Source organism: Dama dama, chromosome 12 (assembly GCF_033118175.1).
Source record: "Dama dama isolate Ldn47 chromosome 12, ASM3311817v1, whole genome shotgun sequence".
Classification (NCBI taxonomy): Eukaryota; Metazoa; Chordata; class Mammalia; order Artiodactyla; family Cervidae; genus Dama; species Dama dama.
Genome location: NC_083692.1, coordinates 48,476,942 through 48,503,978, shown reverse-complemented (window position 1 = coordinate 48,503,978; position 27,037 = coordinate 48,476,942). Strand labels below are relative to the sequence as shown.

General features: G+C 36.4%; 1 protein-coding gene across 2 annotated transcripts in view; it reads left to right on the top strand.

Annotated features, from left to right (window-relative positions):
- MNS1 (meiosis specific nuclear structural 1) overlaps positions 1 to 27,037 on the top strand; it is a 72,131-nt gene that overhangs the window by 27,190 nt on the left and 17,904 nt on the right. For both annotated transcript variants that reach the window (XM_061157224.1, XM_061157223.1), the window contains exons 4-7: positions 11,896 to 11,998; positions 16,056 to 16,285; positions 16,655 to 16,871; positions 16,969 to 17,076. In XM_061157224.1, coding sequence (XP_061013207.1) covers positions 11,896 to 11,998; positions 16,056 to 16,285; positions 16,655 to 16,871; positions 16,969 to 17,076 — 658 coding nt within the window. The remainder of the gene's footprint in view (positions 1 to 11,895; positions 11,999 to 16,055; positions 16,286 to 16,654; positions 16,872 to 16,968; positions 17,077 to 27,037) is intronic.

Genomic DNA, 27,037 nt, shown 5'->3' with positions numbered 1-27,037 from the left:
CTTTGACTGGATGGACTTTTTTTGGCAAAGTGATGTCACTGCCTTTTAATATGCTGTCTAGCTTTTTCATAGCTTTTCTTCCAAGGAGCAAACATCTTTTAATTTCACAGCTGGTGTCACCATCTGCAGTGATTTTGGAGCCCTAGAAAATAAACTGTCACTGTTTGCATTGTTTCCCCATCTTTTTGCCATGAAGTGATGGGACTGGGTGCCATGATCTTGGTTTTTTGAATGTTGAGTTTTAAGCCAGCTTTTTCACTGTCCTCTTTTACCTTCATCAAGAGGCTCTTTAGTTCCTCTTCACTTTCTGCCGTAAGGGTAATGTCATGTACATATCTGAAGTCACTGATATTTCTCCCAGCAATCCTGATTTCAGCCTGGCATTTTGCATGATGTACTCTGCATATCAGCTAAATAAGCAGGGTGACAATATACAACCTTGTTGTAGTCCTTTCACAATTTTGAGCCGGTCTGTTGTTCTATGTCTGGTTCTAACGTTTGCTTCTTGACCTGCATACAAGTTTTGCAGGAGGCAGGTAAGGTGGTTTGGTATTCCCATCTTTTTAAGAATTTTCCACAGTTTGTTGTGATCCACACAAAGGCTTTAATGTAGTCAGTGAAGCAGAAATAGATGTTTTTCTGGAATTCTCCTGGTTTTTCTATGATCCAGTGGATGTTGGCAGTAAGCCACAGTCAGTTCCAGGTCTTGTTTTTGCTAACTGTATAGAGCTTCTGCATCTTCAGCTGCAAAGAATATAATCAATCTGATTTCAGTACTGACCACCCAATGATGTCCATGTGTAAAGTCATCTCTTGTGTTGTTGGAAGAGGGTGTTTGCTATGACCAATGTGTTTTCTTGGCAAAGCTCTGTTAGCCTTTCCCCTGCTTCATTTTGTACTCGAAGGCCAAACTTGGCTGTTATTCCAGGTATCTCTTCACTCCCTAGTTTTGCATTCCAGTCCCCTATGATGAAAAGAACATCTTTTTTTGGTGTTAGTTCTAGGAGGTCATGTAGGTCTTCATAGAATCATTCAACTTCATCTTCTTCAGCAAAACTGTGATGTTGAATGGTTTGCCATGAAAACGAACAGAGATCAGTCTATCATTTTTGAGATTGTACCCAAGTACTGCATTTTGGACTCATTTGTTAATTATGAGGGCTGCTCCATTCCTTCTAAGCGATTCTTGCTCACAGTAGTAAAATAATGGTCATCTGAATTAAATTCACCCAGTCTTGACCATTTTAGTTCACTGATTCCTAAAGTGTTGATGTTCAGTCTTGCCATCTCTTGTTTGACTACATCCAATTTACCTTGATTGATGAACCTAACATTCTAGGTTCCTATGCAATATTGTTCTTTACAGCATTGGATTTTACTTTCACTACCAGATACAACCACAACTGGGCATAATTTCCACTTTGGCTCAGCCTCTTCATTCCTTCTGGAGCTCTTTCTCTGCTCTTCCCCAGTAGTATATTGAACTGCTACTGACCTGGGGGGGCTCATCTTTCAGTGTCATGTCGTTTTGTTTTTTCATACTGTTCATAGGGTTCTCAAGGTAACAATACTGAAGTGATTTGGCATTCCCTTCTCCAGTGGACCACATTTTGTCAGTCCCTGTCTAGCAGGGACATGTGCTTCAGCCATTCAATATAGCTGGGTGACATGAACTATAACAAAAGTCAGGTAGGAAGTACATACATGGAGTTAAAGTGTCAATAATCTTTTATTATTTAGTAAAAAATAATGAAGAAGTTTTATTAGACTTTAAACAAACATATCTCTGTAATAAAAATTGGAAAAGAATACATAATTAACAAATTCATGGAGGGAAAATGTTAGAAAGCAGTTGATGAACCTGTGCAAGCAAGAGTTAACCTAGCACACTTGAGACTAATATCTTTAGGAAGTCCTGCTTTTGCAAGTTTGGTCCTTGGCTGGTGTCTGGAAATCTTGGATTTCAAGAAGGTTCCTAGCACTCTTTGATAAGAGTGCCTAAGTTGTTTGGAAAAACAGTGCAGTTTCTGCTGGACTCTGTTTCCTCTGGTACTCAGGAATTTGCTATTCAGTTGGCAGAGGATACGTGCATGGCCAGCCCCTAATAAAAACTGTGGGCCCTGAGTCTCTAGTGCGATTTCCTGGAGACAATTTTCACATATTGTTACAACTCATTGCTCGGGAAATTAAGTGTGTCCAGTGTTACTCCATTGGGAGAGGACTTTTGGAAACTTGCAGCTTATTTCCTCCAGACTTTGCCCACATGCTTTTCCTCCATTCTGATTCTGCTGTATTTCACTATGATTTATCACAGTGAAATAATAATATATAATAAATATATATATAAATAAATATAAATCATATCCATAGACTTAATATAAATTATATCCAAATAATAAATATAAATCATATCAATGAGTATAACTATATGCTGAGTCCTGTGAATCCTCCAAGTGGGGGATCAAAACCAGGGGTGCAGTATGGCCTTGGGGACTCCAAACATAGAGGCAAGAAGAAGAGAGGACATAAAACAGGTAGGACAAATAGAAAGAAAATACTAAGACTGTAAATTTAAACCTGGCTATATTTGTAGTTTTAATAAACATATTTGAACCATTTATGAACAAAGACCATGTGTTATGTCAGAACAGATCAACAGATTTTCAACACATTTATTTCATATGTTCTCTGACCACAGTGGAGTTAAACTAGATACACAGTAACGAAAAAAAAGAAAGAAACTAGACAATCTTTGTATGTTTAGATATTTTGAAATATGCTTTTAAATAACCCCAGACCAAAGAAGTAATTAAAATTGAAATTAGAAAGTGTTTTTAACCAAATGATCATGAAAGTGCCACAGATTAACAGTTGTAAGATTGGAGTGACATCTAGGAAATAGTGTAGAAGCAGCTCCAAGTTCCTGCCCTTCCAGTCAAACTAGCAGAAACTGTCAGAAGCAACTCTGTAAGAACTCTGAACAACAAAGTTTTATAGCAACCAAGTGAATGCTAAAACAAGAAAAAAGAAACTTAGCAATGGTGGCAAAAGTTTGTATGTTTTTACTTGTCCTTGCTCCACCAGCTCCCTGCTCTGAGGCAGTCTTGACGGCAGCAACCCATACTGCGAGTACTGGTTCTGGAAGAAGAAAAGCAGATATTACAAATTATTGTGTCTGTATATTCTAACCTGCCTGGGAGCTACCTGAAGGACTGACAGAAGGTGCTCATCTATGTTTCTCCTAATTCATATATCAGACCAGAAAAGTAAATTGTATCTCTGGCTAAGATTTAAGTTCCAGAGTATATAAAGGATTTCTATAATTCAGCAACAGAAGACAACCCAATTTAAAAATGGGCCAAGTACTTTAAGATTTCTATAGAGAAGTTACAGTGGGCAGTAGCACATGAAAAAACACTCACCATTAGTTATTGTGTCTATGTGCTCAGTCATGTCAGACTCTTTGTGACTCTATGGACTATAGCCCACCAGGCTCCTCTGTCCTTGGAATTCTCCAGGCAAAAATCCTGGAGTAGGTTGCCATTTCCTTATCCGGGTATCTTACCGACCCGGGGATCAAACCCACATCTCTTGTGTCTCCTGCATTGGCAGGCAGGTTCTTTACCATTAGCGCCCCCTGGGAAGCCCAACATTAGTTATTAGGCAAATGCACATCAGAACCACAAAGAGATACCATCTTACACCTGTTGAATAACTGTAGTAAGCAGTGGAAGGTAAGTGTTTGTGAAGATGTGGTCAAATTGGAACCTTCAGATACTGTTGCTAAGAATGTAAAATGGTGCACTGTGGAACACAGTTTAGCAATTTCTCAAAAAGTTAAACATAGAATTACCATATGATTCAGCAATTCCACACTTAGGTATACACTCAAGAAAATGGAAAAACAGGGACTCAGATACTTGTATGCAGATATTCAGTGCGGCATTATTCACAGTAGTCAAAAGGTAGAAGCCAGCTAAGTGTCTATCAAATGATGAGTAGATAAATGAAATGTGGTATATACATGCAATAGAATATTGCTCAGTTATAAAAGGGAATGAAGCTCTGATACATGCTGCAGTATGGTTGAACCTTGAAAAGCATTATCCTAAGTAAAGTAGGTGCAGAGTACGTCATGCGAAATGCCAGGCTGGATGAAGCCCAAGCTGGAATCAAGATTGCTGGGAGAAATATCAATAACCTTAAATATGCAGATGACACCACCCTTATGGCAGAAAGTGAAGAGGAACTAAAGAGCCTCTTGATGAAAGTGAAAGAGGAGAGTGAAAAATCTGGCTTAAAACTCAACATTCAAAAAGCAAAGATCATGACATCTGGTCCCATCACTTGATGGCAAATAGATGGGGAAACAATGGGAACAGTGACAGACTTTATTTTTGGGGCTCCAAAATCACTGCAGATGGTGACTGCAGCCATGAAATTAAAAGATGCTTGCTCTTTGGAAGAAAAGCTATGACAAACCTAAACAACGTATTAAAAAGCAGTGACATCACTTTGCTGACAAAGGTCCGTCTAGTCAAAGCTGTAGTTTTTCCAGTATTCATGTATGGATGTGAGAGTTGGACCATAAAGGTCCCATAAAGAAAGCTGAGCACGGAAGAGTTGAAGCTTTTGAACTGTGGTGTTGGAGAAGACTCTTGAGAGTCCCTTGGACTGTAAGGAGATCCAACCAGTCCATCCTAAAGGAAGTCAGTCCTGAATATTCATTGGAAGGGCTGATGGCTGAAGCCTAAGCTCCGATACTGTGGCCACCTGCTGTGAAGAACTCACTCATTGAAAAGACCCTAATGCCGGGAAAGATTGAAGGCAGGAGGAGAAGGGGATGACAGAGGATGAGATTGTTGGATGTCATCGTTGACTCAATGGAATGAGTTTGAGCAAGCTCCGGGAGTTGGTGATGGACAGGGAAGCCTGGTGTGCTACAGTTGGTGGGGTTGCAAAGAGTCTTGACACGACTAAGTGACTGAACTGAAGTGAAGTAAGCCAGAAACAAAAGGACAAAGGCTATATAATTCCACTTACATGACATATCTAGGAACAGATTTATAGAAACAAAAAGTAAACTAGAGGGGAATGGGTGATTGGGGAGTTATTGCTTAAATAGGTAAAACACTTCTTTTTGGGAGAAAATTTTTGGAAATAGTGTTGATAGTTGCTGAGCATTATGAAGTAATAACACCACTGAATTGTACACTTAAACTGATTAAAATGGCAAATATTTTAAATGTATATTTTACCACAATAAAAAATTCTAGGATTTAAAAAAAACAAATTTATCCCCATAAGTAGCTGAAGCTATTTCCTTGAGGCTAGCATATAATCTAAAAGAACTATTAGGAAAGAACACTCCATCTGGAATTATTTGAAAACAAAGAGAAAATTCCCATCTGGAGTGACTTAAAATAATGTAGTAGATACAGATAAGAACAGAAATGAGCATTTTAGAATGTAAACATTAAAGTAGAATCAACAAAGCCAAAAATTGTGCCTTTAAAAAGGCCAATAAAATTGGCAGTCTCTGGCAGGAATAATAAAGTGTAAAAGAGAATGCACAAATAGCCACTTCTAGGAATGGATAATGGATAACTTTAGATCGTACAAATGGGAGATCACTGTAGATCATAGGATACTGTGAACAATTTTATGTGAATTTGAAAATTTAAGTAAATAACTTAAGTAGCACATTTACTAAGCTGACTGGCTTAGTGAAATTGGAAATGGCTCTGTAATGCCAGTTTTGTCAAAAAGTAAGTGTGCATATGTGTGTGGATCTGTTTTTGGATTATTCTGTCCCATCCTTCCTCAACTGGAGTTCCATAAGAGGATTAAGCCTCACAGAAAGTTGAGTGATTGTATTTTTAATTTTCTCAAAGACAGTATATAGTTGATATTATTTCAGATCCAGAAGAGCTAAGTTAATCCATTGTATATAATAGATGCCTAAGGGCATTGGAGCTTACTTAACACTTCTGGTAGAGAAGAACTGGTCTATTCTATTCCATTGATCCATTTGTTCACTCCTGTGCTAAAACCACACTGTCTCAAATATTATGACATTATAAAAAGTATTCATCCTGAAGAAGCCCCCCAAAAGATTGTTTTAGCCATTCCTACTTTGCATTTCCATGTATGTTTTAAAATTACTGCAGAGCATTCAGAAATAGACATTTAAGAAAATGATACTGAATCACTTAGATTCGCATATGGAAGAAAGTGAACTTGATTTTTACCTCACAACACACGTAAAAATCAGTTCCTGAAGGGTTATAGGCTAAAAATTAATGGTGAAGTAGCAAAGCTTTGAGCAACTAATACAAAAAAATATCTATATGTTTGTGGGTTGGGCAGCATTTCCTAAAACATGACACAGAAGTCATTGACAGTGACGAAAAGATTAGTGGATTAGAATACTTCTCTCTATCTGAAGAAACCAGTCTGAGAGTAACTACAGACCTGGAAGGAAATATTTACAATGCATATAGCCAACAAGAAACTTTTATCCGCAATATATAAAGAACTTTTATGCAACAATAAGAAGTAGACAAACAAGTATAAAAATGAAAAAAACTTACTGATCAAGAATGTCCAAGAAGTTATATAAATAGGTCAAACTTATAAAAAGGTCTCAGTTCCATTAGTTATAGAGCAACAAAACCCCAATGATAATTACATCACCACAAGAACAGTTAAAATCTATGACAAGACTAAAGCATCACCAAGGATTTGGAATGGTGGGAGTGCTTAGGCAGTGTTTATGAGAATATAAATCTGACAAAGCTTTGAAAAAATGGCATTATATACGAAATTTGAACAGTCTTACCCTATGACTCAAATTTCACTTCTAGGTATATATCCAATGAATATGTGTTCCCTTGTCTATCAAATAGTCACTTGTTTGAATGCTGGTTGTTGGCAATTTCTATTTTATTTTATTAATTTTTATTGGAGTATATTTGCTTTACAATGTTGTGTTGGTTTCTGCTGTACAGCGAAGTGATCCGCTGTTCAGTTCAGTTCAGTCACTCAGTCGTGTCCAACTCTTTGCGACCCCATGAACTGCAGCACGCCAGGCCTCCCTGTCCATCACCAACTCCCGGAGTCCACCCAAACCAATGTCCATTGAGTCGGTTATGCCATCCAGCCATCTCATCCTCTGTCATCCCCTTCACTTCCTGCCCTCAATCTTTCCCACCATCAGGGTCTTTTCAAATGAGTCAGCTCTTCACATCAGGTGGCCGAAGAATTGGAGTTTCTGCCTCAACATCAGTCCTTCCAATGAACACCCAGGACTGATCTCCTTTAGGATGGACTGGTTGGATCTCCTTGCAGTCCAAGGGACTCTCAAGAGTCTTCTCCAACACCACAGTTCAAAAGCATCAATTCTTCTGCACTCAGCTTTCTTTACAGTCCAACTCTCACATCCATACATGACCACTGGAAAAACCATAGCCTTGACTAGATGGACATTTGTTGGCAAAGTAATGTCTCTGCTTTTTAATATGCTGTCTAGGTTGGTCATAACTTTTCTTCCAAGGAGTAAGCATCTTTTAATTTCATGGCTGCAGTCACCATCTGCAGTGATTTTGGAGCCCCAAAAAATAACGTCTGCCACTGTTTCCACTGTCTCCCCATCTATTTGCTTTGAAGTGATGGGACTGGATGCCATGATCTTAGTTTTCTGAATGTTGAGCTTTAAGCCAACTTTTTCACTCTCCTCTTTCACTTTCATCAAGAGGCCCTTTAGTTCTTCTTCACTTTCTGCCATAAGGGTGGTATCATCTGCATATCTGAGGTTATTGATGTTTCTCCCGGTGATCTTGATTCCAGCTTGTGCTTCTTCCAGCCCAGCGTTTCGCATGATATACTCTGCATATAAGTTAAATAAGCATGGTGACAATATACAGCCTTGATGTACTCCTTTTCCTGTTTGGAGCCAGTCTCTTGTTCCATATCCAGTTTGAACTGTTACTTCCTGACCTGCATACAGATTTCTCAAGAGGTAGGTCAGGTGGTCTGGTATGCCCATCTCTTTAAGAATTTTCCACAGTTTATTGTGATCCACACAGTCAAAGCCTTTGGCATAGTCAATAAAGCAGAAATAGATGTTTTTCTGGAACTCTCTTGCTTTTTTGATAATCCAGCAGATGTTGGCAATTTGATTTCTGGTTCCTCTGCCTTTTCTAAAACCAGCTTGAACATCTGGAAGTTCGTGGTTCACGTATTGCTGAAGCCTGGCTTGGAGAATTTTAAGCATCACTTTACTAGCATGTGAGATGAGTGCAATTGTGTGGTAGTTTGAACATTCCTTGGCATTGCCCTTCTTTGGGATTGGAGTGAAAACTGACCTTTTCCAGTCCTGTGACCACTGTTGAGTTTTCCAAATTTGCTGGCATATTGAGTGCAGCACTTTCACAGCATCATCTTTCAGGATTTAAAATAGCTCAACTGGAATTCCATCACCTCCACTAGCTTTGTTTGCAGAGATGCTTCCTAAGGCCCACCTGACTTCACATTCCAGGATGTCTGGCTCTAGCTGAGTGATCACACCCTCATGATTATCTGGGTCATGAAGATCTTTTTCAGTTCTTCTGTGTATTCTTACATATTCCTTCTTTTTTGGATTTCCTTCCCATTTAAGTCACCATAGAACATTGAATAGTTTTCTGTGCTATACAGTTAGTTTTCTAAGTTACCTATTTTATACATAGTAGTATATATATGGGGGCTTCCCATAAATAGAGTGGGTAAACAATCTGCCTGAAATGCAGGAGATGTGGGTTTGATCCCTGGGTTGAGAAGGTCCCATGAAGAAGAAAATGGCAACCCATTCCAGTATTGTTGCTTGGAGAATACCATGGACAAAGCAGCCTGGTGAGCTAGAGTCCATGGGGTTACAAAAGAGTTGGACAAAACTTAGTGACTAAACAACAACCACAGCAACCATGTTTATGTCAATCCCAGTCTCCCAGTTCATCTCTTCCCTCCTTCCTCCTTTGGTATCTATATGCTTGTTGCTGCATCTTTGTCTCTATTTCTGCTTTGCATATAAGTTCATCTGTATCATTTTTCCAGATTCCACATATGGGCACTATTGTATGATATTTGTTTTTCTCTTTCTGACTTCACTCTGTATGACAGTCTCTAGGTCTGTTCACATCTCTGCAGATGGCACAATTTCATTCCTTTTTATGGCTGAGTAATATTCCTTGTATAAAGCACGTCATTATCTATTTTTCTGTTGATGGACATTTATTTTGCTTTCATGTCTTGGCACTTGTGAATAGTATTGCAGTGAGCATTGGGGTGCATGTGTCTTTTTGAATTACGGTTTTCTTTAGATATATGCCCAGAGTGTGACTGCTGGGTCATATGATAGTTCTGTTTTAAGTTTTTTAAAGAATCTGTTCTCTGTAGTGGCTATATCAATTTACATTCCTACCAACAGTGTAAAATGGCTCCCTTTTCTTCACACCATCTCCAGCATTTGTTTGTAGATTTTTTGATGATGGCTTTTCTGACTGGTGTGAGGTGATACCTCATTGTAGTTTTGACTTCCTTTTCTCTAGCAATTGGTGATGTTGAGAATCTTTTCATGTGCTTGTTGGCTATCTTTATGTCTTCTTTGGAGAAACATCTATTTAGGTCTTTGGCCTATTTTTTGATTGGGTTGCTTTTTTGATATTCAGCTGTATGAGCTGTTTGTATATCTTAGAGATTAATTCCTTGTCAGTTGCTTCATTTGCAAATATTTTCTCCCATTCTGAGGGTTGTCTTTTTGTCTTATTTATGGCTTCCTTTGCTGTGGAAAAGCTTTTAAGTTTAATTGCAGTGCTCAGTTGTGTCCAACTCTTTGTGACCCCATTGACTTTAGCCTGCCAGGATCCTCTGTCCTTGGAATTTTCCAGGCAAGAATACTGGAGTGAGTTACTGTTTCCTACTCCAGGGGATCTTCCTGACCCAAGAAGAATGATGCAGCCTCTTGCATCATTAGGCAGGTTCTTTACCAATAGCGCCAGCTGGGAAGCCCTTTAATTAGGTCCCATTTGTTTTTGTTTTTATTTTCATTACTCTAGGAAGTGGGTCAAAAAAAATCTTGCTGTGATTTATGTCAGAGTGTTCTGCCTATGTTTTCCTATAAGAGTTTTATAGTGGCTGGCCTTACATTTAGAGCTTTGATCCATTTTTAATTTATTTTTGTGTATGGTATTAGAGAGTGTTCTAATTTCATTCTTTCACATGTAGCTGTTTCGTTTGCCCAACACCACTTACTGAAGAGACTTGTTTTTTCTGTACTGTATATCCTTGCCTCCTTTGTCATAGACTAGTTGCCCATAGATGCGAGGGTTTATATCTGGGCTTTCTATCCTGTTCCGTTTACTTGTATTTCTCTTTTTGTGCTGGTACCATACTGTCTTGATTACTGTAGTTTTGTAGTATAGTCTGAAGTCAAGGAGCCTGATTCTGAAGTCAGGGAGCCTGATTCCTCCAGCTCTGTTTTTCTTTCTCAGGATTACTTTGGCTCTTTGGGGTCTTTTTGTTTCCATACAAATTGTTAAATTTTTGTTCTAAATCTGTGAAAAATGCCATTGGTAATTTGATAGGAGTTGCATTGAATCTTAGATTGCTTTGGGTAGTATAGTCATTTTCACAATATTGATTCTTCCCATCCAAGTACATGGTATGTTTCTCCATCTGTTTGTGTCATCTTTGGTTTCTTGTATCAGTATTTTATAGTTTTCTGAATACAGGACTTTTGCCTCCTTGGTTGTTTGCAATTTAATGCACATTTTTTTTTTTGTAGAGACAGTATTATAAATTGATGGGTTTGTGTGTATATTGGTGCATAATCATTAGTGTCCAACTCTAACAAAAATTTTTGTAAATGTATCTCAACCGTTTAGTGTGGAACAGAATATATAAGGCTAACCTGGAAACTTATCCCTCATTTATAACACTGTTTTTATGAAAGAAGATAATCTTGTATCATATACATTTGCATCTACAGTAATAAGGGCAAGAAGGATCCACACCAGGAGTATCTCTCTTGCCTTACCCTTTATGACTGCTGCTTTGTAGGTACCGAGTACCTGTAAGTTGAGTTTATAGGTAGGTGAGTGCCTCTTTGTTCCAGTAAGAATTAACCCGTACATCTTGGTGACATCTCACAGTCCTTCCAACTCAGAATTCTCATATTCTGTCATATTCAGAATTATGACTGGCATATTAAAATAAAATTTTTATATGGCATATTGTTTTCACTATGTTTAGGAGGGTGATAGATTCAAAAGTAATTCAGAGAGTATCTGAAGTCAGTCCCTATTTTTTAACAGATAAATAAGCAAGCTCAGAGAAGTAAAGTTGCCCATGTTACTCCTTCTTCATCATCATCAAAAAATAGTTGCCATATGTAGAGTGTATACTGTTATACACATTAACTCATTTAATTGCCAAAGCTACCCCTTTTATAGATGGCAAAACCAAGCTACCAAATGTAAGAAGTAACATGTATAGGTTTAAACCTCTCTGCTGACATTATCTTTTAGCCTAATAGTACTAGTAACTGCACAGAAATTTTAACCTATATTGATATAGCACCTTTTCTGAACCTGGCACTAGCAAAAAGATTTTTAGTGATGATTATTGACAATAAAAAGGTTGTTTTGTCTAGAAAAATTAATTATAATGTCTCATTTCACATGCATTCTGATTTTCTTGGGATGACTGGAGAAAAGGGTATTTTTTCCAAAATATCTAAAAAATAATGTAAATATCTTTTACACATTTAGAAAAAATTTATTTTAAATTGTGGATATTATTTTTAAAATAGTAGAGATGTGTGGTCCTCAAATTTAAATTTCTGTCTCTTTTAAACAGTGCTGAGCTCAGAGAATTGGAGAAGAAATTAAAAGCAGCTTACATGAATAAAGAAAGAGCAGCTCAAATTGCTGAAAAGGATGCCATTAAATATGAGCAAATGGTAATCATGTTTCTGGTCATAATGTTTTCCATATTTTTAGCTTCATTTAGAAAAGCAAAAATATACCAGTTTTTAGAAAATTGTTGCATTCTATAAAGAATTTACACTGTTTGATTTCTCAAATAATTTTATAGTTTTTAGATTGTTATGGTGTTGCAAATTATGGATATTGAGCTTTGTAATTTAATATTAGAACCTTTCAGAGACACAGAGAATTAGGTTGCTGGTGAAAATGAACATCTGTATTTGGTAACTCCCAGCATTCTTAATGGTGTCTAACTGATTACTCTTTGGCAAACCAATACAGGTTGTTAGTATGATCAGTGTATTTTAGAATGCTGTTAAATTTTTTATTTTTTAAATGTTTAAAAAATCAACTGTAACTTTAGGTGGGAAACTTTTCTGTTTTGTAAACAGAAATCTTTTCTTTTCATGATTTCCTATAATTTTTTCCTCTTTTCTTAATCCTGACCTACTGCCCATTATTATTGGTAATAGTTACTCTTGGGCAAAGGAGTTTCAGACACACTCGGCAGTAGTGTTACACAGTTTAATTTAAAATAAGGTTTATTAACCCTTACAAGCTGCATGTACATCATCACTTGAATTCTTCTTGTCACTCAGGCTAGACATAGATGAAAAGGTCTGATGGCAGTATTACATAGTCTTTTTAAGTTCCCTCACTCTCATTTCTCTATTATTTTGTAGAGCATTTTAATAGCAGAGTTCCCTCTCTCCTAGATCCCTTTCAGAGCTGTTTTACAGCTATTAGAGAGAAGGGCTTCTCTGGTGGCTCAGCAGGTAAAGAATGTGTCTGCTAATTCAGTTGGCACGGGTTCGATCCCTGAGTTGGGAAGATCCGCTGGAGTGGGAAATGGCAAACTACTCCAGTATTCTTGCCTGGAAAATCCCATGGACAGAGGAGCCCGGTGGGCTACAGTTCATGGGGTCACAAAGAAATAGATGTTATATGAGCATAAACACACACAGAGAAAGAGGTAAAGGCAAATATTCTGGCTTTTAAAATTGGCCAGAATATATTCTAGGTTAAAAGGAAAAATAGCAAGTGTGAAAAAACATGTTGGAAAATAATACATTTTATTGACCATTTTATAGACCATTTTTATTTTTGAAAACCTATGCAAATAGGTATGTGTATACAACATCTGTGTATATCTGTACACACACATATGTATATATGTTCTGTATATCAACAAACACATACAATTAGAGGAGTGATATCAAAACACTTAACCAGCGCAGTGTTATATAGGTGTCAGATAAGAGCAGTTGCTGGCTGTTGTGACACATGTGTGCATGTATGTTAGTACAGAAAAAATCTAGAGGGTTGTATGGGATGCTGTTAACAATGATAGCCTTTGGTGTGGCAGATGGTAAGAGAGGGTAAGGAAATGTCACTCCAAAAGCCATATTCTGCCTTTTAAAGTAGAACATGATGTACAGTTTGAACAGTAGATTACAGTTTTAATTATTTTGATAATTGTAGTTAATCAATGCAATCATAGATATTTACTCTGGTTATTGAAAGACTTGTTACCATTTTCTAAATAAAGTTGAGCCACAAAAATTAAATCAAATACTCTTAGACTTGACTAGGTGTCAGGATATTTAGGTGCTAGTTTTGGCTATATCTCTCTTAGCCTTAGTTTTCTTATCTGTGGAATAAGATTATTGTATTTCTATAAGTGTGTGGTAATTTGTACAAACATGTTTTTGTCATGTCTTATTTTTTCTGTAGAGCCTAGTACAATATGTGCTAAGAAAGCAGAGGAAAGAAGGAATTTGAGTCAAGTTAACATTTACAGTGTATATGTTAAAGGCATCAGTTAGATCAGGAATGACATTTAGTTCAGTTCAGTCGCTCAGTCGTGTCTGACTCTTTGCGACCCCATGAACTGCGGCACATCAGCCTTCCCTGTCCATCACCAGCTCCCAGAGCTCACTCAAACTCATGTCCACTGAGTCGGTGATGCCATCCAACCATCTCATCCTCTGTCGTCCCCTTCTCCTCCTGCCTTCAATCTTTCCCAGCATCAGGGTCTTTTCCAATGAGTCAGTTCTTCGCATCAGGTGGCCAAAGTGTTGGAGTTTCAGCTTTAGCATCAGTCCTTCCAATGAATATTCAGGACTGATTTTCCTTAGGATGGACTGGTTGGATCTCCTTGCGGTCCAAGGGACTCTCAAGAGTCTTCCCCAACACCACAGTTCAAAAGTATCAATTCTTCCGCGCTCAACTTTCTTTATAGTCCAACTCTCATATCCATACATGACTACTGGAAAAACCATAGCCTTGACTAGATGGACCTTTTTTGACAAAGTAATGTCTCTGCTTTTTAATATGCTGTCTAGGTTGGTCATAACTTTCCTTCCAAGGAGTATCTTTTAATTAGGGTTAACATTAGCCTTTATATTTTATTTTTTTTAACTTTTTATTTTGTATGGGGTATAGCCAATTAACAAATGATGTGATAGTTTCAAGTGAAGAGCGAAGGTACTTGGCCATGCATACACATGTATCCATTCTCTCCCAGACTCCCCTCCCATCTAGGCTGCCACATAACATTGAGCAGAGTTCTTTGTGCTATACTGTAGGTCCTTGTTGGTTATCCATTTTAAATATGGCAGTGTGAACATGTCCATCTCAAACTCCCTAACTATCCTTTCCCCTGCTGCAACCATAAGCTCATTGTCTAAGTCTGTGAGTCTTTTTCTGTTTAGTAAGTTCATTTGTAACATTTCTTTTTAGATTCCATGTATAAGGAATGTCATATGATATTTTTCCTTCTCTGTTCAACTTACTTCACTCATACTTCAGTATGACACTGTCCAGGTCTATCCATGTTGCTGCAAATAGCATTATTTCATTCTTTTTAATGGCTGAGTAATATTCCATTGTATATATGTCCCACATCGTTATCCATTCCTCTGTCGGCGGATATTTAGGTTGCTTCCATGTCTTGGCTATTGTAAGTAGTGCTTCAGTGAGCATTGGGGTGCATGCATCCTTTTGGATCATGTTTTTGTCCTGAAATGTGCCCAGGAGTGGGATTGCAAGCTCATACGGTAGCTCTTTTTTAGTTTTTTAAGGAACCTCCATACTGTTCTCCTAGTGGCAGCACCAATTTACACACCCACCAACAGTGAAAAAAGTTCCCTTCTCTCTACACTCTCTCCAGCATTTATTGTTTGTGGATCTTTTGATGATAGCCACTGTTCACCTTCATATTTTTATCTGTTTCTCATTTTGTGTTTGATGCTGCTAACCATTCTAGCATTTGGGATGTGATCATAATGGTAAAGGATAACTTTTTAAACTGCCTGGTGTATTTACGTTAAAACATTTTGTTAAATGATTTCAAAATGCTCAAAAAAATCAGGGTAACCCATTCAAGATGCAGGATTGTGTCTCATTCAGAAGGAATGGTCTTGAAGAGTGAATTGAAACCTCGGAAGACAGACACAGTGATGTATGTGACCCTTTTTTTAAGTTAAAGTTATTTCAAAGGGCCTTTAATAAATGAGAAAGGGGAGATTTCAAAGGCCACTGGCAGCAAAGAAAATTTAGGCTGAGGAAACTTGAGTTGCTCAGAGCTATTTAATAGCAGACAGGTATAAAAAAGATAGCACCATCCTTACTCTAAATAGCAGCCAGTACCCAGTGGAGCTAAAATTTGTGAAAATTACCTACATCAACTTTTTTAGATGAGGAAGATGACTGTTGCTTTGGAAATTAACATAATTGTTAGTGAAGCACTTCTAATTTTACTTATTGTTTTTCAAGTGTGGAGTTATTCACCTTATTGCCCTGAGAGAGCTACTTGAAGAAATAGGAAAGGCTCTTTAGGGTTTGCTTTTCATTCATTTACTTTTCATTCAAACCCCTCAGGTGACAGTGACTTACCTTTGCTTTTTATCTACATAGATGAAAATATTTTATGAAATAGGCCTTATAGTATTCAGTTCCATGTGCTCAAAGTTTTCTGTCATATTTTGTTCAGATTTGATAATGGAAAGATGAATTCTGTTTTAATAACAGAAACGTGATGCTGAAATAGCCAGAACTATGATGGAAGAGCACGAGAGGTCGATAAAGGAAGAGAATGCTGCAGAGGACAAACGAAACAGAGTAAAAGCACAGTACAATCATGACTTAGAGAAACAACTTGAAGAACAAGAGAAGAAGAAGCAGGAAGCTTATGAGCAGTTGCTGAAAGAGAAACTCATGATTGATGAAATTGTTAGGAAAATCTATGAAGAAGATCAACTGTAAGTTTGTCCCAACTTTCTTTCATGCTTAAACGTGCTTAAATATTTGTTAGATTTATCTCAGGCTTGTCATGAAGAATAAACCACCTAAGAAGTGCCTGATACACAGTAAGTCCTCAGTAAATGTTATGACCTAAACAGAGACCAAGTCTTACTTATCTTTGTTGTATAAGAATTAATTGATAATTAAGAGATACTTATTAAGTAACAGTGACTAAACCTTTTTTTCCTTAAGTAAACGCATTTCAGGAGAACTTGTTTTCTGTTCCGTTTCCTTGATAGACATCTAAAGGAAATGACACTCATGATTTTTTATTTTTTTATTATTATTTCTGTTATTATAGAACTGCACTCACTATTACTTTTTAGGGAAAGACAGCAAAGGTTAGAGAAAATGAATACAACTCGAAGGTATATAGAAGAGTTTCAGAAAGAGCAGGCTCTCTGGAGAAAAAAGAAACGTGAGGAGATGGAAGAAGAAAATAGAAAAATAATAGAGTTCGCCAAGTTGCAGCAACAAAGAGAAGAAGATCGAATGGCGAAAGTTCGAGAAAGTGAAGGAAAAAGACTACAGCTTCAAAATATGGTACTAAAATAATTGTTTTAACACTGGAGAAATTCTTAAATATTTGTCTTAGAATTTGATTCCTATACATGTTTTAGGTCTGTTTTTTTTTTAATAGCTGACTCAGAGGTTGGAAGAAATGCTGCGGCAACGTGAGGATTTAGAACAAGTGCGACAGGAGTTATACCAGGAAGAACAAGCTGAAATACATAAGAAGAAACTAGAAGTAAGTTTTGGAAATTGAAGGAATAATGAACATAGTGGAAGCGAAAGCTTTAGTTGCTCGGTCATGTTGACTCTTTGTGACTCCATTGACTGCAGCCCAGCAAGCTCCTCTGTCCATGGAATTCTACAGGCAAGAATACTAGAGTGGGTCACCATTTCCTTCTCTAGGTTAATATAGAGAAGAGTATTATTTTGAGATGAAGCAGTAGAAAGATAATAGATTTAAACCCAACCATATTGATAGTTACATTACATGTAAATGGTATAAGTGCTACATTTAAAAGAGAGATTTTCAGGCTAGATAAAAAAACTAGACCCAGACATCAAAAAACTGCATCAAAAAGCATGATGCAACTATGTTGTTTACAAGAAACATAATTTAAATATGAAGACACATATGGTTTAGAAGCAAAAGGATGGAGAAAGATACACAAACACCAATCAAGAGTATGTTAGGGTAGAAATCATAATGATAATAGGCTAAATTCATCTAGAGGATGTAGTACCCTAGAAGTGTGTGAACCTAAATAAAACTTCAGTTACAGTACATGTAGCAAAACTGAGAAAACAGAGGAGAAAGATAAATCCGTAATTATATTTGAATATTTCAATACTCCTCATTAATATGTAAAATAACTAGTCGTAAAACCATGGGATATAGCATCGAACAATTTGACCTCAAGTTATGATGATTTGTCAATTTTCTAATTGGGTGTTTTTTATTAATTTATTATAGGATTTTGAGAGTTCTTTATGTATTCTAGTTCTTTGTCAGGTGTGTGGTTTACAAATATTTTCTCCTAGTCTGTAGGGTTGTCTTTTTATCCTCTTAATGGGATCTTTTCCAAAGCAAATGTTTTCAATTTCTGTGAAGTCTAACTTAACAATTACTGTTTTTATGGACCATAACTTTAGGATTAGTTCTAGGATGTTTTTGCCTGGAACCCAAAGAATTTCTTTTTTTCTTTTTCCTGAAAAGATTTCCTCTTCAGTTAATTTTTGTTAATAGGTTATGAGACTTAGGTCAGTTTCTGTTTTTGATTCTCTATGTCCAGTTGGTCTAGTTGCAACTATTTGTTAAAAGGTTTTTTCTCTTACACCCAGTTGCTTTTGCTACTTTGTTTAAAACACAGCTGAGCACATTTGTGCATGTATTCCTGGGATCTCTGTTTTGTCTGTTGATTTATGTGTCTGTCCTCCCAGGAGTACCACACAGTTTTGATTACTGTAGCTAGATAGTCTTCAAGATTGTTTTAGTTATTCTAATTCCTCTACCTTTCCATATAAAGTTTAGAGTAACCTTAACTCTATCTACAAATAGTCTTTGGGGAATTTGATAGGAATTAAATTAAATCTGAATGTCAATTTGAAGAAGATTGACATGGTCACTGTATTGAGTCTTACAGTCCATGAACATGGTGTGACTCTTCATTTACAATTTCCCCTTGACAACACAGGTTTGAGTTGTGTGAGCCCACCTATATTTGGATATTTTTCAGTAGTAAAATCTACTGTTTACACAGTCCATTGTTGGTTGATTCCACAGATACAGACACAGATATCCACAGATATAGAACTGTGGATACAGAGAGTTGACTAAATTTATGTGGTTTAACCCCTGTATCGTTCAAGTCAACTGTTTAAATCATCTTTGAATTTTTTCATCAGTGTTTATATTCTTCAGCATACAAATCCTATACATGTTTTGTCAGCTTTACATCGAAGTATTTCAGTTTTTTGAGTGATTGTAAATGGAATTTAAGTTTTAATTTCATTGTCCACATACTCATTGCTAGTGAATTGACTTTAAAAAAAATATATATTTATCTTGTATCTCATGACCTTGCTGAATTCACTTAGTATCTGTAGGAATTTGTAGGAGTTGGTTTTTTTTGTTTTTCCATACATAGTCATGTCTTCTGCAAATAGGAACAGTTTCATTTCTTGGTTTCTTATCTATACACTTTAAAAAAATAATTATTTATTTATTTAGATTTAGTTGTGGTACATGGGATCTTTACTTGTGGAAAGTGGGATCTAGTTCCGTGACCAGGGATCAAACCCCAGGCCTCCTGCAGTGGGCACGCAGAGTCTTAGCCACTGGACCACCAGGGAAGTCCCATCTATACACTTTTTATTTACTCTTTTGCTCTATTGTATTGGCTAAAATTTTTAGCACTGGCTGGCACTATATTGAGTGAGTGATGAGAGTAGATGTCATCTTTCTTTGTTAACTGTAGTTTTTTTTATAGTTGAGGACATTCTCTTCTATTTCTATTTTTCTGAATATTTTTATCATAAAGAGGTGTTGAATTTTGTCAAATGCTGTTTCTTCTGTAACTTGGTTGATTGCATTGATTAACTTCGGGAGTTACTGAACCACCTTGCATCATTAGAATAAATCCCACTTGGTCATGGTGTCTTTAAATATGACTGGATTTTAATTTTTTAATAATGTGTTTCAGGATTTTTGCATCCATATTCATAAACAATATTGGTTTTTAGTTTTCATTTTGTATACTGGTGTCAGGGTAAACTGCCTTCATAAAATGAATGGAGAAGTTTCCTTCTATTTTCTAGAAGAGATTGTTTAGAATTGATGTTAGTTAATTCTTTAAACATTTGGCAGACTTTTCCAGTGAAACTATCTAGGCTAGGAATTTTATTTTTTTAGTGTTTAAAAACATTTATTCAATATTTTATTGTGTATTTAAGTTAATTTTTATTTTATATTTGAGTATAGTTGATTTACAGTATCGTGTTACTTTGAGGTATACAGCAAAGTGATTCAGTTATGCATATATATACATCCATTCTTTTCCTGATTCTTTTACTACTTAGATTATTACAGAATAATGAGTATATAGTTCCCTGTGCTATATAGTAGGCCCTTGTTATCTATTTATATATATATATATATACTTTTATATATATCTATACACACACACACACACACACACACGCACACACATATACCCCTTTCCCCTTTGGTAACCGTAAATTTGATTTTGAAGTTTGTGATCTGTTTCTGTTTTGTAAATAAGTTCATTTGTATCATTTTTTTAGATCCCACATGTAAGAGATACATATTTGTCTTCCTCTGACTTTTTTCACTTAGTATGATAATACCTATCATGCCAGTTGTTACAAATGGCATTATTTCATTCTTTTTTATGGCCAAGTAATATTCCACTGTATGTATGTGTATATTTATATATACACACACACCACTTCTTTATCTGTTTCTTTGTTGATGGACATTTAGGTAGTTTTTATGTCTTGGCTATTGTAAATAGACCTGCACTGAAAACATTGGAGTGCCTATATCTTTGAATTATGATTTTCTCCAGATATATGCCTAGCAGTGGGATTCCTGGATCATATGGTAGTTCTGTCTTTAGTTTTTTAGAGAACCTCCATACTGTTCTCCATAGTGGTGGTACAAATTTACATTCCCATCAACAATGAAGGAGGGTTTCCTTTTCTTCACACCCTGTCTAGCACTTACTGTTTGTAGACTAATGGTGATGACTATCATCATTCTGACTGATGTGAAATGATACCTCATTGTAGTTATAGTGATGTTGAGCATCTTTTCCTGTGCTTTTTGGCCATCTGTGTGTCTTCATTTGAGAAATGTCTCTTTATGTCTTCTGACTGAAATTCTCTGCAAGAGATTTCTGTGTATTGACCCATTTATTTATTTATTTATTTTTTTGATGTTAAACTGCATGAACTGTTTATACATTTTGGAGGTTAACCCTTGTTAGTAACATTGTTTCCAAATATTTTCTCCCATTCTGTGGGTTGTCTTTTCATTTTGTTTATGATTTCCTTTGCTGTGCAAAGTCTTTTAAGTTTAATTAGGTCTTACTTTTATCTTACTTTTATATTCATTACTCTAGGAGTTGAATCCAAAAAGACTTTGCTGTGGTTTATGTCAAAGAGTGTTCTGTGTATGTTTTCCTTTAAAAGTTTTATAGTATCTGGTCTTATATTTAGGTCTTTAATCCATTTTAAGTTTACTTTCGTGTAAGGTATTAAAAGAGTATTCTAATTTCATTTTTTTTTTTACATGTAGCTGTCTGGTTTTCCCAGCATCACTTATTGAAGAGACTGTCTTTTCTCCATTGTGTATATATCCCTGCCTCCCTTGTTGTAGATTAATTGTTTGCAGGTGCAGGGTTTATTTCTGGGCTTTCTGTCCTAGTCCATTGACCTGTATTTCTGTTTGGGGGCAATTACCATACTATTTTGATGACTAAAGCTTTGTAGTACAATCTGAAGTCAGATAGCCTGACTCCCCCAGTTCCATTTTTATTTCTCAGGATTATGTTGGCTTCAGGATGTTTTGTGTTTCCATACAAACTGTGAAAAATTTTTTCTAGTTCGGTGAAAAATGCCACTGATAATTTGACAGGGATTGCATTGGATGTGTAAATTCCCTTGGGTTGTTTGGTCATTTTAACAATATAAGTTCTTCCAGTCCAAGGTTATGGTATATCTGTGTATCTGTTTGTGTCATCTTTGATTTCTTTCATCATTACCTCATAGTTTTCAGAGTGCAGGTCTTTTGCCTCCTTGGATTAATTTACTCATAGGTATTTTATTCTTTTTGATATGATGGTAAATGCAATAGTTTCCTTAATTTCTCTTTCTATTTTTCTGTTTTTAGTGTACAGAAATGCAAGAGATTTCTGTGTATTAGCTTTGTAACCTACAATGTAATTGATTCATTGATGAACTCTAGTAGTTTTCTGATAGCATCTTCAGGGTTTTTTATGTATAGTATGTCATCTGCAAACAATAACAGTTTACTTCTTTTCCAGTTTGGATTCCTTCTGTTTCTTTTTCTTCTTTGATTGCATGGCTAGAATTTACAAAAGTATGTTGAATAAAAGTGGTGAGCGTGAACATTCTTTTCTTCTTGATCTTAGAGGAAATGCTTTCAGTTTTTCACTGTTGAGATTGCTACTTGCTGTGGATTTGTCATATAGGGCCTTTATTATGTTGAGGTAGGTTCCTGAGCAATTTTTATCATAAATGAGTGTTTAATATTGTCAAAAGCTTTTTTATGCAACTATTGAGATGGTCATATATATGGTTTTTTTATTCTTCAGCTTTTTAGTGTGGTGTATCCCACTGATTAACATATGTTGAAGAATCCTTGTATCCCTAGGTTAAATCCCACTTGATCATGGTGTTTGATATTTTTAATGTGTTATTGGATGTGGTTTGCTAGAATAGTTGATGATTTTTGCATCTATATTCATCAGAGATATTGGCCTGTAATTTTCTCTTTTTGTGTGTGGTATCTTTGGGGCTATGATGGCCTCATAGAATGAATTTGAGAGTGTTCCTTTTTCTGTAGTTTTATGGAAGCATTTCAGAAGCACAGATATTAACTCTTCTCTAAATATTTGCTAGAATTCACCTATGAAGCCATCTGGTCCTGGGCTTTAATTTGTTGGAATATTTTTAATCACAGTTTCAATTTCAGTAGCTTGTAGTTGGTCTGTTCATATTTTCTGTTTCTTCCTGGTTTGGTCTTGGAAGGTTCTACTTTTCTAAGAATCTGTCTTCTTTTCTAGGTTATCCATTTTATTTGCATGCAGTTGCTTGTAGTTGTCTCTTTACTGTCTGAGTCCCTGGTAAAGAGTCTGCCTGTGATGCAGAAGACCCGAGTTCATTCCTGGGTTGGGAAGATGCCCTGGAGAAGGGAATGACAACATATTCCAGTATTCTTGCCTGGAGAATTCCATGGACAGAGGAGCCTGGTGGACTACAGTCCATGGGGTCACAAAGAGTCAGACACGACTGAGAGACTAACTCTAACCATCCAACTAGTAGTCTCTTACCAAGTTTGTCTTTTCAGAGAACCAACTTTTAGTTTCATCAATCTTTTGTTATTCTCATCTCCATTTATCTCTGCTCTGATGTTTGTGATTCCTGTCCTACTAACTTTGAGTTTCATCTGTTCTTTCTTTAGTTGCTTTAGGTCTAGTGTTGGATTATTTTGGGTTTTTCTTGTTTCCTGAGGTAAGGTTGTATTACTGTAAACTTCCCTCTTGGAGCTGTTTTTGCTGTGTCCCATAGATTTTGGATTGGGGTTTCATTTTCATTTATCTCTAAAATGTTTTGATTTTGATTTCTTCAGTGATCCATAAGTTGTTTAGTACCATATAGTTTAGTATCCATGTGTTTGTTTTTTTTACAGTTTTCTTCTTGGAGTTGATTCTTGGTTTTGTTTTGTTTTATTTTGGCAGGGCTGGATCTTCATTGTTGTGCATGGGCTTTCTCTAGTTGTGGCGAGTGGGAGCTACTCTCTAGTTGTGGTGCATGAGCTTCTCATTGTGGCGGCTTCTCTTGTTGCAAAGCATGGGCTCTAGGGTGCACGGGCTTCCGTAGTTGTGGCACACAGGCTCTAGAGCATGAAGGCTGCAATAGTTGTGCCTCATGGGCTCTAAAGCCCAGGCTCGGTAGTTGTGACACATGGGCTTAGTTGCCCCTAGCATGTGGAATCCTTCTCGACCTGGAGTTGAGCCTATGTTCTCTGCATAGGTAGGTGGATTCCTAACCACTGGACCACCAGGGATGTCCCGTGTAGTTGATTTCTAATCTCATAGCAATGTGGTCAGAAAACATGCTTGGTAATGATTTTAAGTTTCTTAAATTTACTGAGCTTCTTTTGTTGCTCAGCATATGATCTATCCTGGAGAATATTCCTTGTGCAGTTGAGAAGAACGTGTATTCTGCTTTCAAATGTAATGCTCTATAAATATCAGTTAAGCCTGTCTGGACTAATGTGTCATTTAAGGCCTGTGTTTCCTTACTGTTTTCTTTCTGGATGATCTGTTGATGATCTGATGACACATTATCAACTGGGGGAGTTTTGCAGAAACTAACTCCTGTGGCCAGCGATTTGTTATGTAAGTAAATATTAAAACACTAGTGTTTAAGTAAATATCAACAACTCTTTGCACTTGATGTATATATTTGAAACTCTGTACATGTCTCACTAAAGCATTCTGGTATTTTGTTACAGTGTGATAGGCAGTATAGCAGGCACCTCTGTGCAGAAGAATAGAACATCTGTTACACATATACTGTGTTTCACTGGGCTTTCTCCTGGAAGAGCAGACCCTACACTTTCTGGTGGCATTTGCTTAATCCTGTGGGTATTATTTCCTCTAGAATGTGTTCTTTTATTTTACTGGATAGTCAACAAAGTGGATCTTTGTAGGGAGCTCTTTTAGAAATGCCCCAGAAGGACCAGGTGCAAGACCACCACTACATTCACCAGAGTTCTCAGTTACTGATAGTCTAGCTACTGCTAACAGAAGTTGCTAGTAAGTCATTTTACTCTGTGCATTAAGGCTATAATAAAATGTAACTGTATTGTGTAAATCACAATTACTCAAATAGAAACCCACTTTCTTATACCATTTTCGAGTTTTCTGGAGGATATTGAAGTTTGCCGGATACTGATCGGATCGATCAACTCCTTTCATGTATTTAATCATACTCTAATATTCAAGTGGGTTTGGTTATGCAGTGTCCAGTCCGCCTGTCTTCCTTTCCTATAGATGTTAGGGAGGAGTCATGAACAGTTGTCACCACGCAGACTAGTGTCTAGTCTTTCCATATAAGAAAAATCACCTCTCCCTTCTATAAGAATGCCATTTCTCCTCTGTGTAGATTTTCAGATTTCTCTTTTAACTGGCTTGGTGGACCCATGATTCTCTCCTATAGTCCCACAAGTTCTGGTTTTGTTTTTCAACCATATTCTAGATGTGGACACACTGTTGCCATAATTATATTGGTAAATTATAGTGCCATGAACTAAGATAAGGTTGTATGACCAATAAATAATATTGTTTCTTGAAGTTTTTTTTTTTCACTTGTGTAAATCTCAAGTTTTCATATATATTCAGTTTCACTTTTGCTAACTGTCCTGACCAAAATTTCATATTTTGTAAATTTCCAGGATTACAGGTTTTGAATTTGAACTGTTCTCTCTACTTTTCATTGCCTCAGCAAGTGATAGCTCTGGTTTGGGTATATAAATTTTGGTAGAAAATAATCCAAAAAAGGTTTAACTCTTACATTAGGATTTAATTTTATCTGATCTTTCTTTAAATTAGCTTTCTTGAGGTATAATTGCCATATAAAACTGTAAGATATTTAAAGTGTACATCATGGTGATTTGATAAATATTTACATTGTAAAAAGATTCCCCCATCTATAGTTAGTTAACACATCTATCACTTCACATATTTTTAATGAGAATTTTTAAGTTCTACTCTCTTCAGAAATTTCATTTATACAATAAAGTGTTTTCAACTATAGTCACCATGTTTTACATTAGAGCCTCGGATCTTATTTGTCATAGAGTTGGAAGTTTGTACCATTTTACCAACTTTTCCTATTTTTCCCACCCACCAGCCTCTGCCAACCATTTTCCAACTTTCTGTTTCAATGAGTTTGACATTTTTTTTAAGATTCCACATGTGTTACCAGGCAGTGTTTGTCTTTCTTTGATCAGCTCATTTCACTTAACATAAAACCCTCAAGATCCATCCGTGTTGTTGCAATGGCAGGATTTCATTATTTTATGATTTTATGGCTGAATAACATTCCACTTTATATAGCTCTACCTCTTTATTTATTCATCTGTTGATGGACAGTTTGTTTCTGTAGTTTTGCTATTGTGAGTAATGCTACAGTGAACACAGGTGTGCGTGTACCTTGTTAGGATCCTGTTTTCATTTCCTTTGAATATATACCTGGAAGTGGGATTGCTGGAACATATGGTAGTTCTGTCTTTAATTTTTTGAGCAATCTCCGTGACTGTATTAATGGCTATACCATTGGCTTTGCTTTTCTACCCACAGTGACAAGGGTTCCCTTTCTCCACATACCCACCAACTCTTTATTATCTCTCTTTTTTGATGATAGCCATTATTACAGATATCTCACTGTGGTTTTGATTTGTATTCCCTGATGTTTAGTGATGTGCTGAGTACCTTTTCTTGTCCCTGTTGGCCATTTGTGTATTTTCGTTGGAAAAAAATCTGTTCAGATCCTCTGCCCATTTTTTAATTGGATTTTCTTTTCTTTTCTGTTGAGTTTTTTTATGTCGTTTTTACATATTTTGGACACTAACTCCTATCAGATACAGAATTTGCAAATGTTTTCTCCATTCCATAGGTTGCCTTTTCATTTTGTTGATGATTTCCTTGTCTGTAGTCTTCCCTGGTAGCTCAGATGGTAAAGACTCTGCCTGCAATGCAGGAGACCTGGGTTCAATCCCTGGGTTGGGAAGATCCCCTGGAGAAGGAAATGGCAACCTATTCCAGTATTTTTGCCTGGAGAATCCCATGGACAGAGGAGCCTGGCAGGCTACAGTCCACAGGGTCACAGAGTGACACAACTGAGTGACTTTAACTTCATTTTCTTGTCTGTACAGAAGCTTTTTAGTTTGATGTAATCCTGTTTGTTTATTTTGCTTTTGGTGTCAAATCCAAAAATTCATTGCCAAGGCTGATTTAGAGGAACTTACTCTGTTCTCTTGTAGGAGTTCTATCGTTTCAGTTTCATTATTTTTTTAAAAGAGCCTTTTGCCTCATTGATATTGTCTATTGGTTTTCTGTTTTCAATTCCATTTATTTCTGCTATTTACTCTCTTCTGTTTCCTTTCTATGGGTTTCTGAAGTGTAGTAGCTTAGATTATTGATTTGAGATGTTTCCTACAATGCATGCCCCTATAAATGCATCTTACTATATGTGTACATTTGGTGCTATAAATTTCCCTCAAAGCTGGTTCAGTTGCACCTCACAAGTTTCAGTGTTGTTTTCATTTTCATTAACTTTGATGTTTTCATTTTCTTGAGCCTTTTTCTGACCAATGGATTACTTAAAACTGTGTATGTAGTCCCCAAATGTCCAGAAATTTTTCTTTA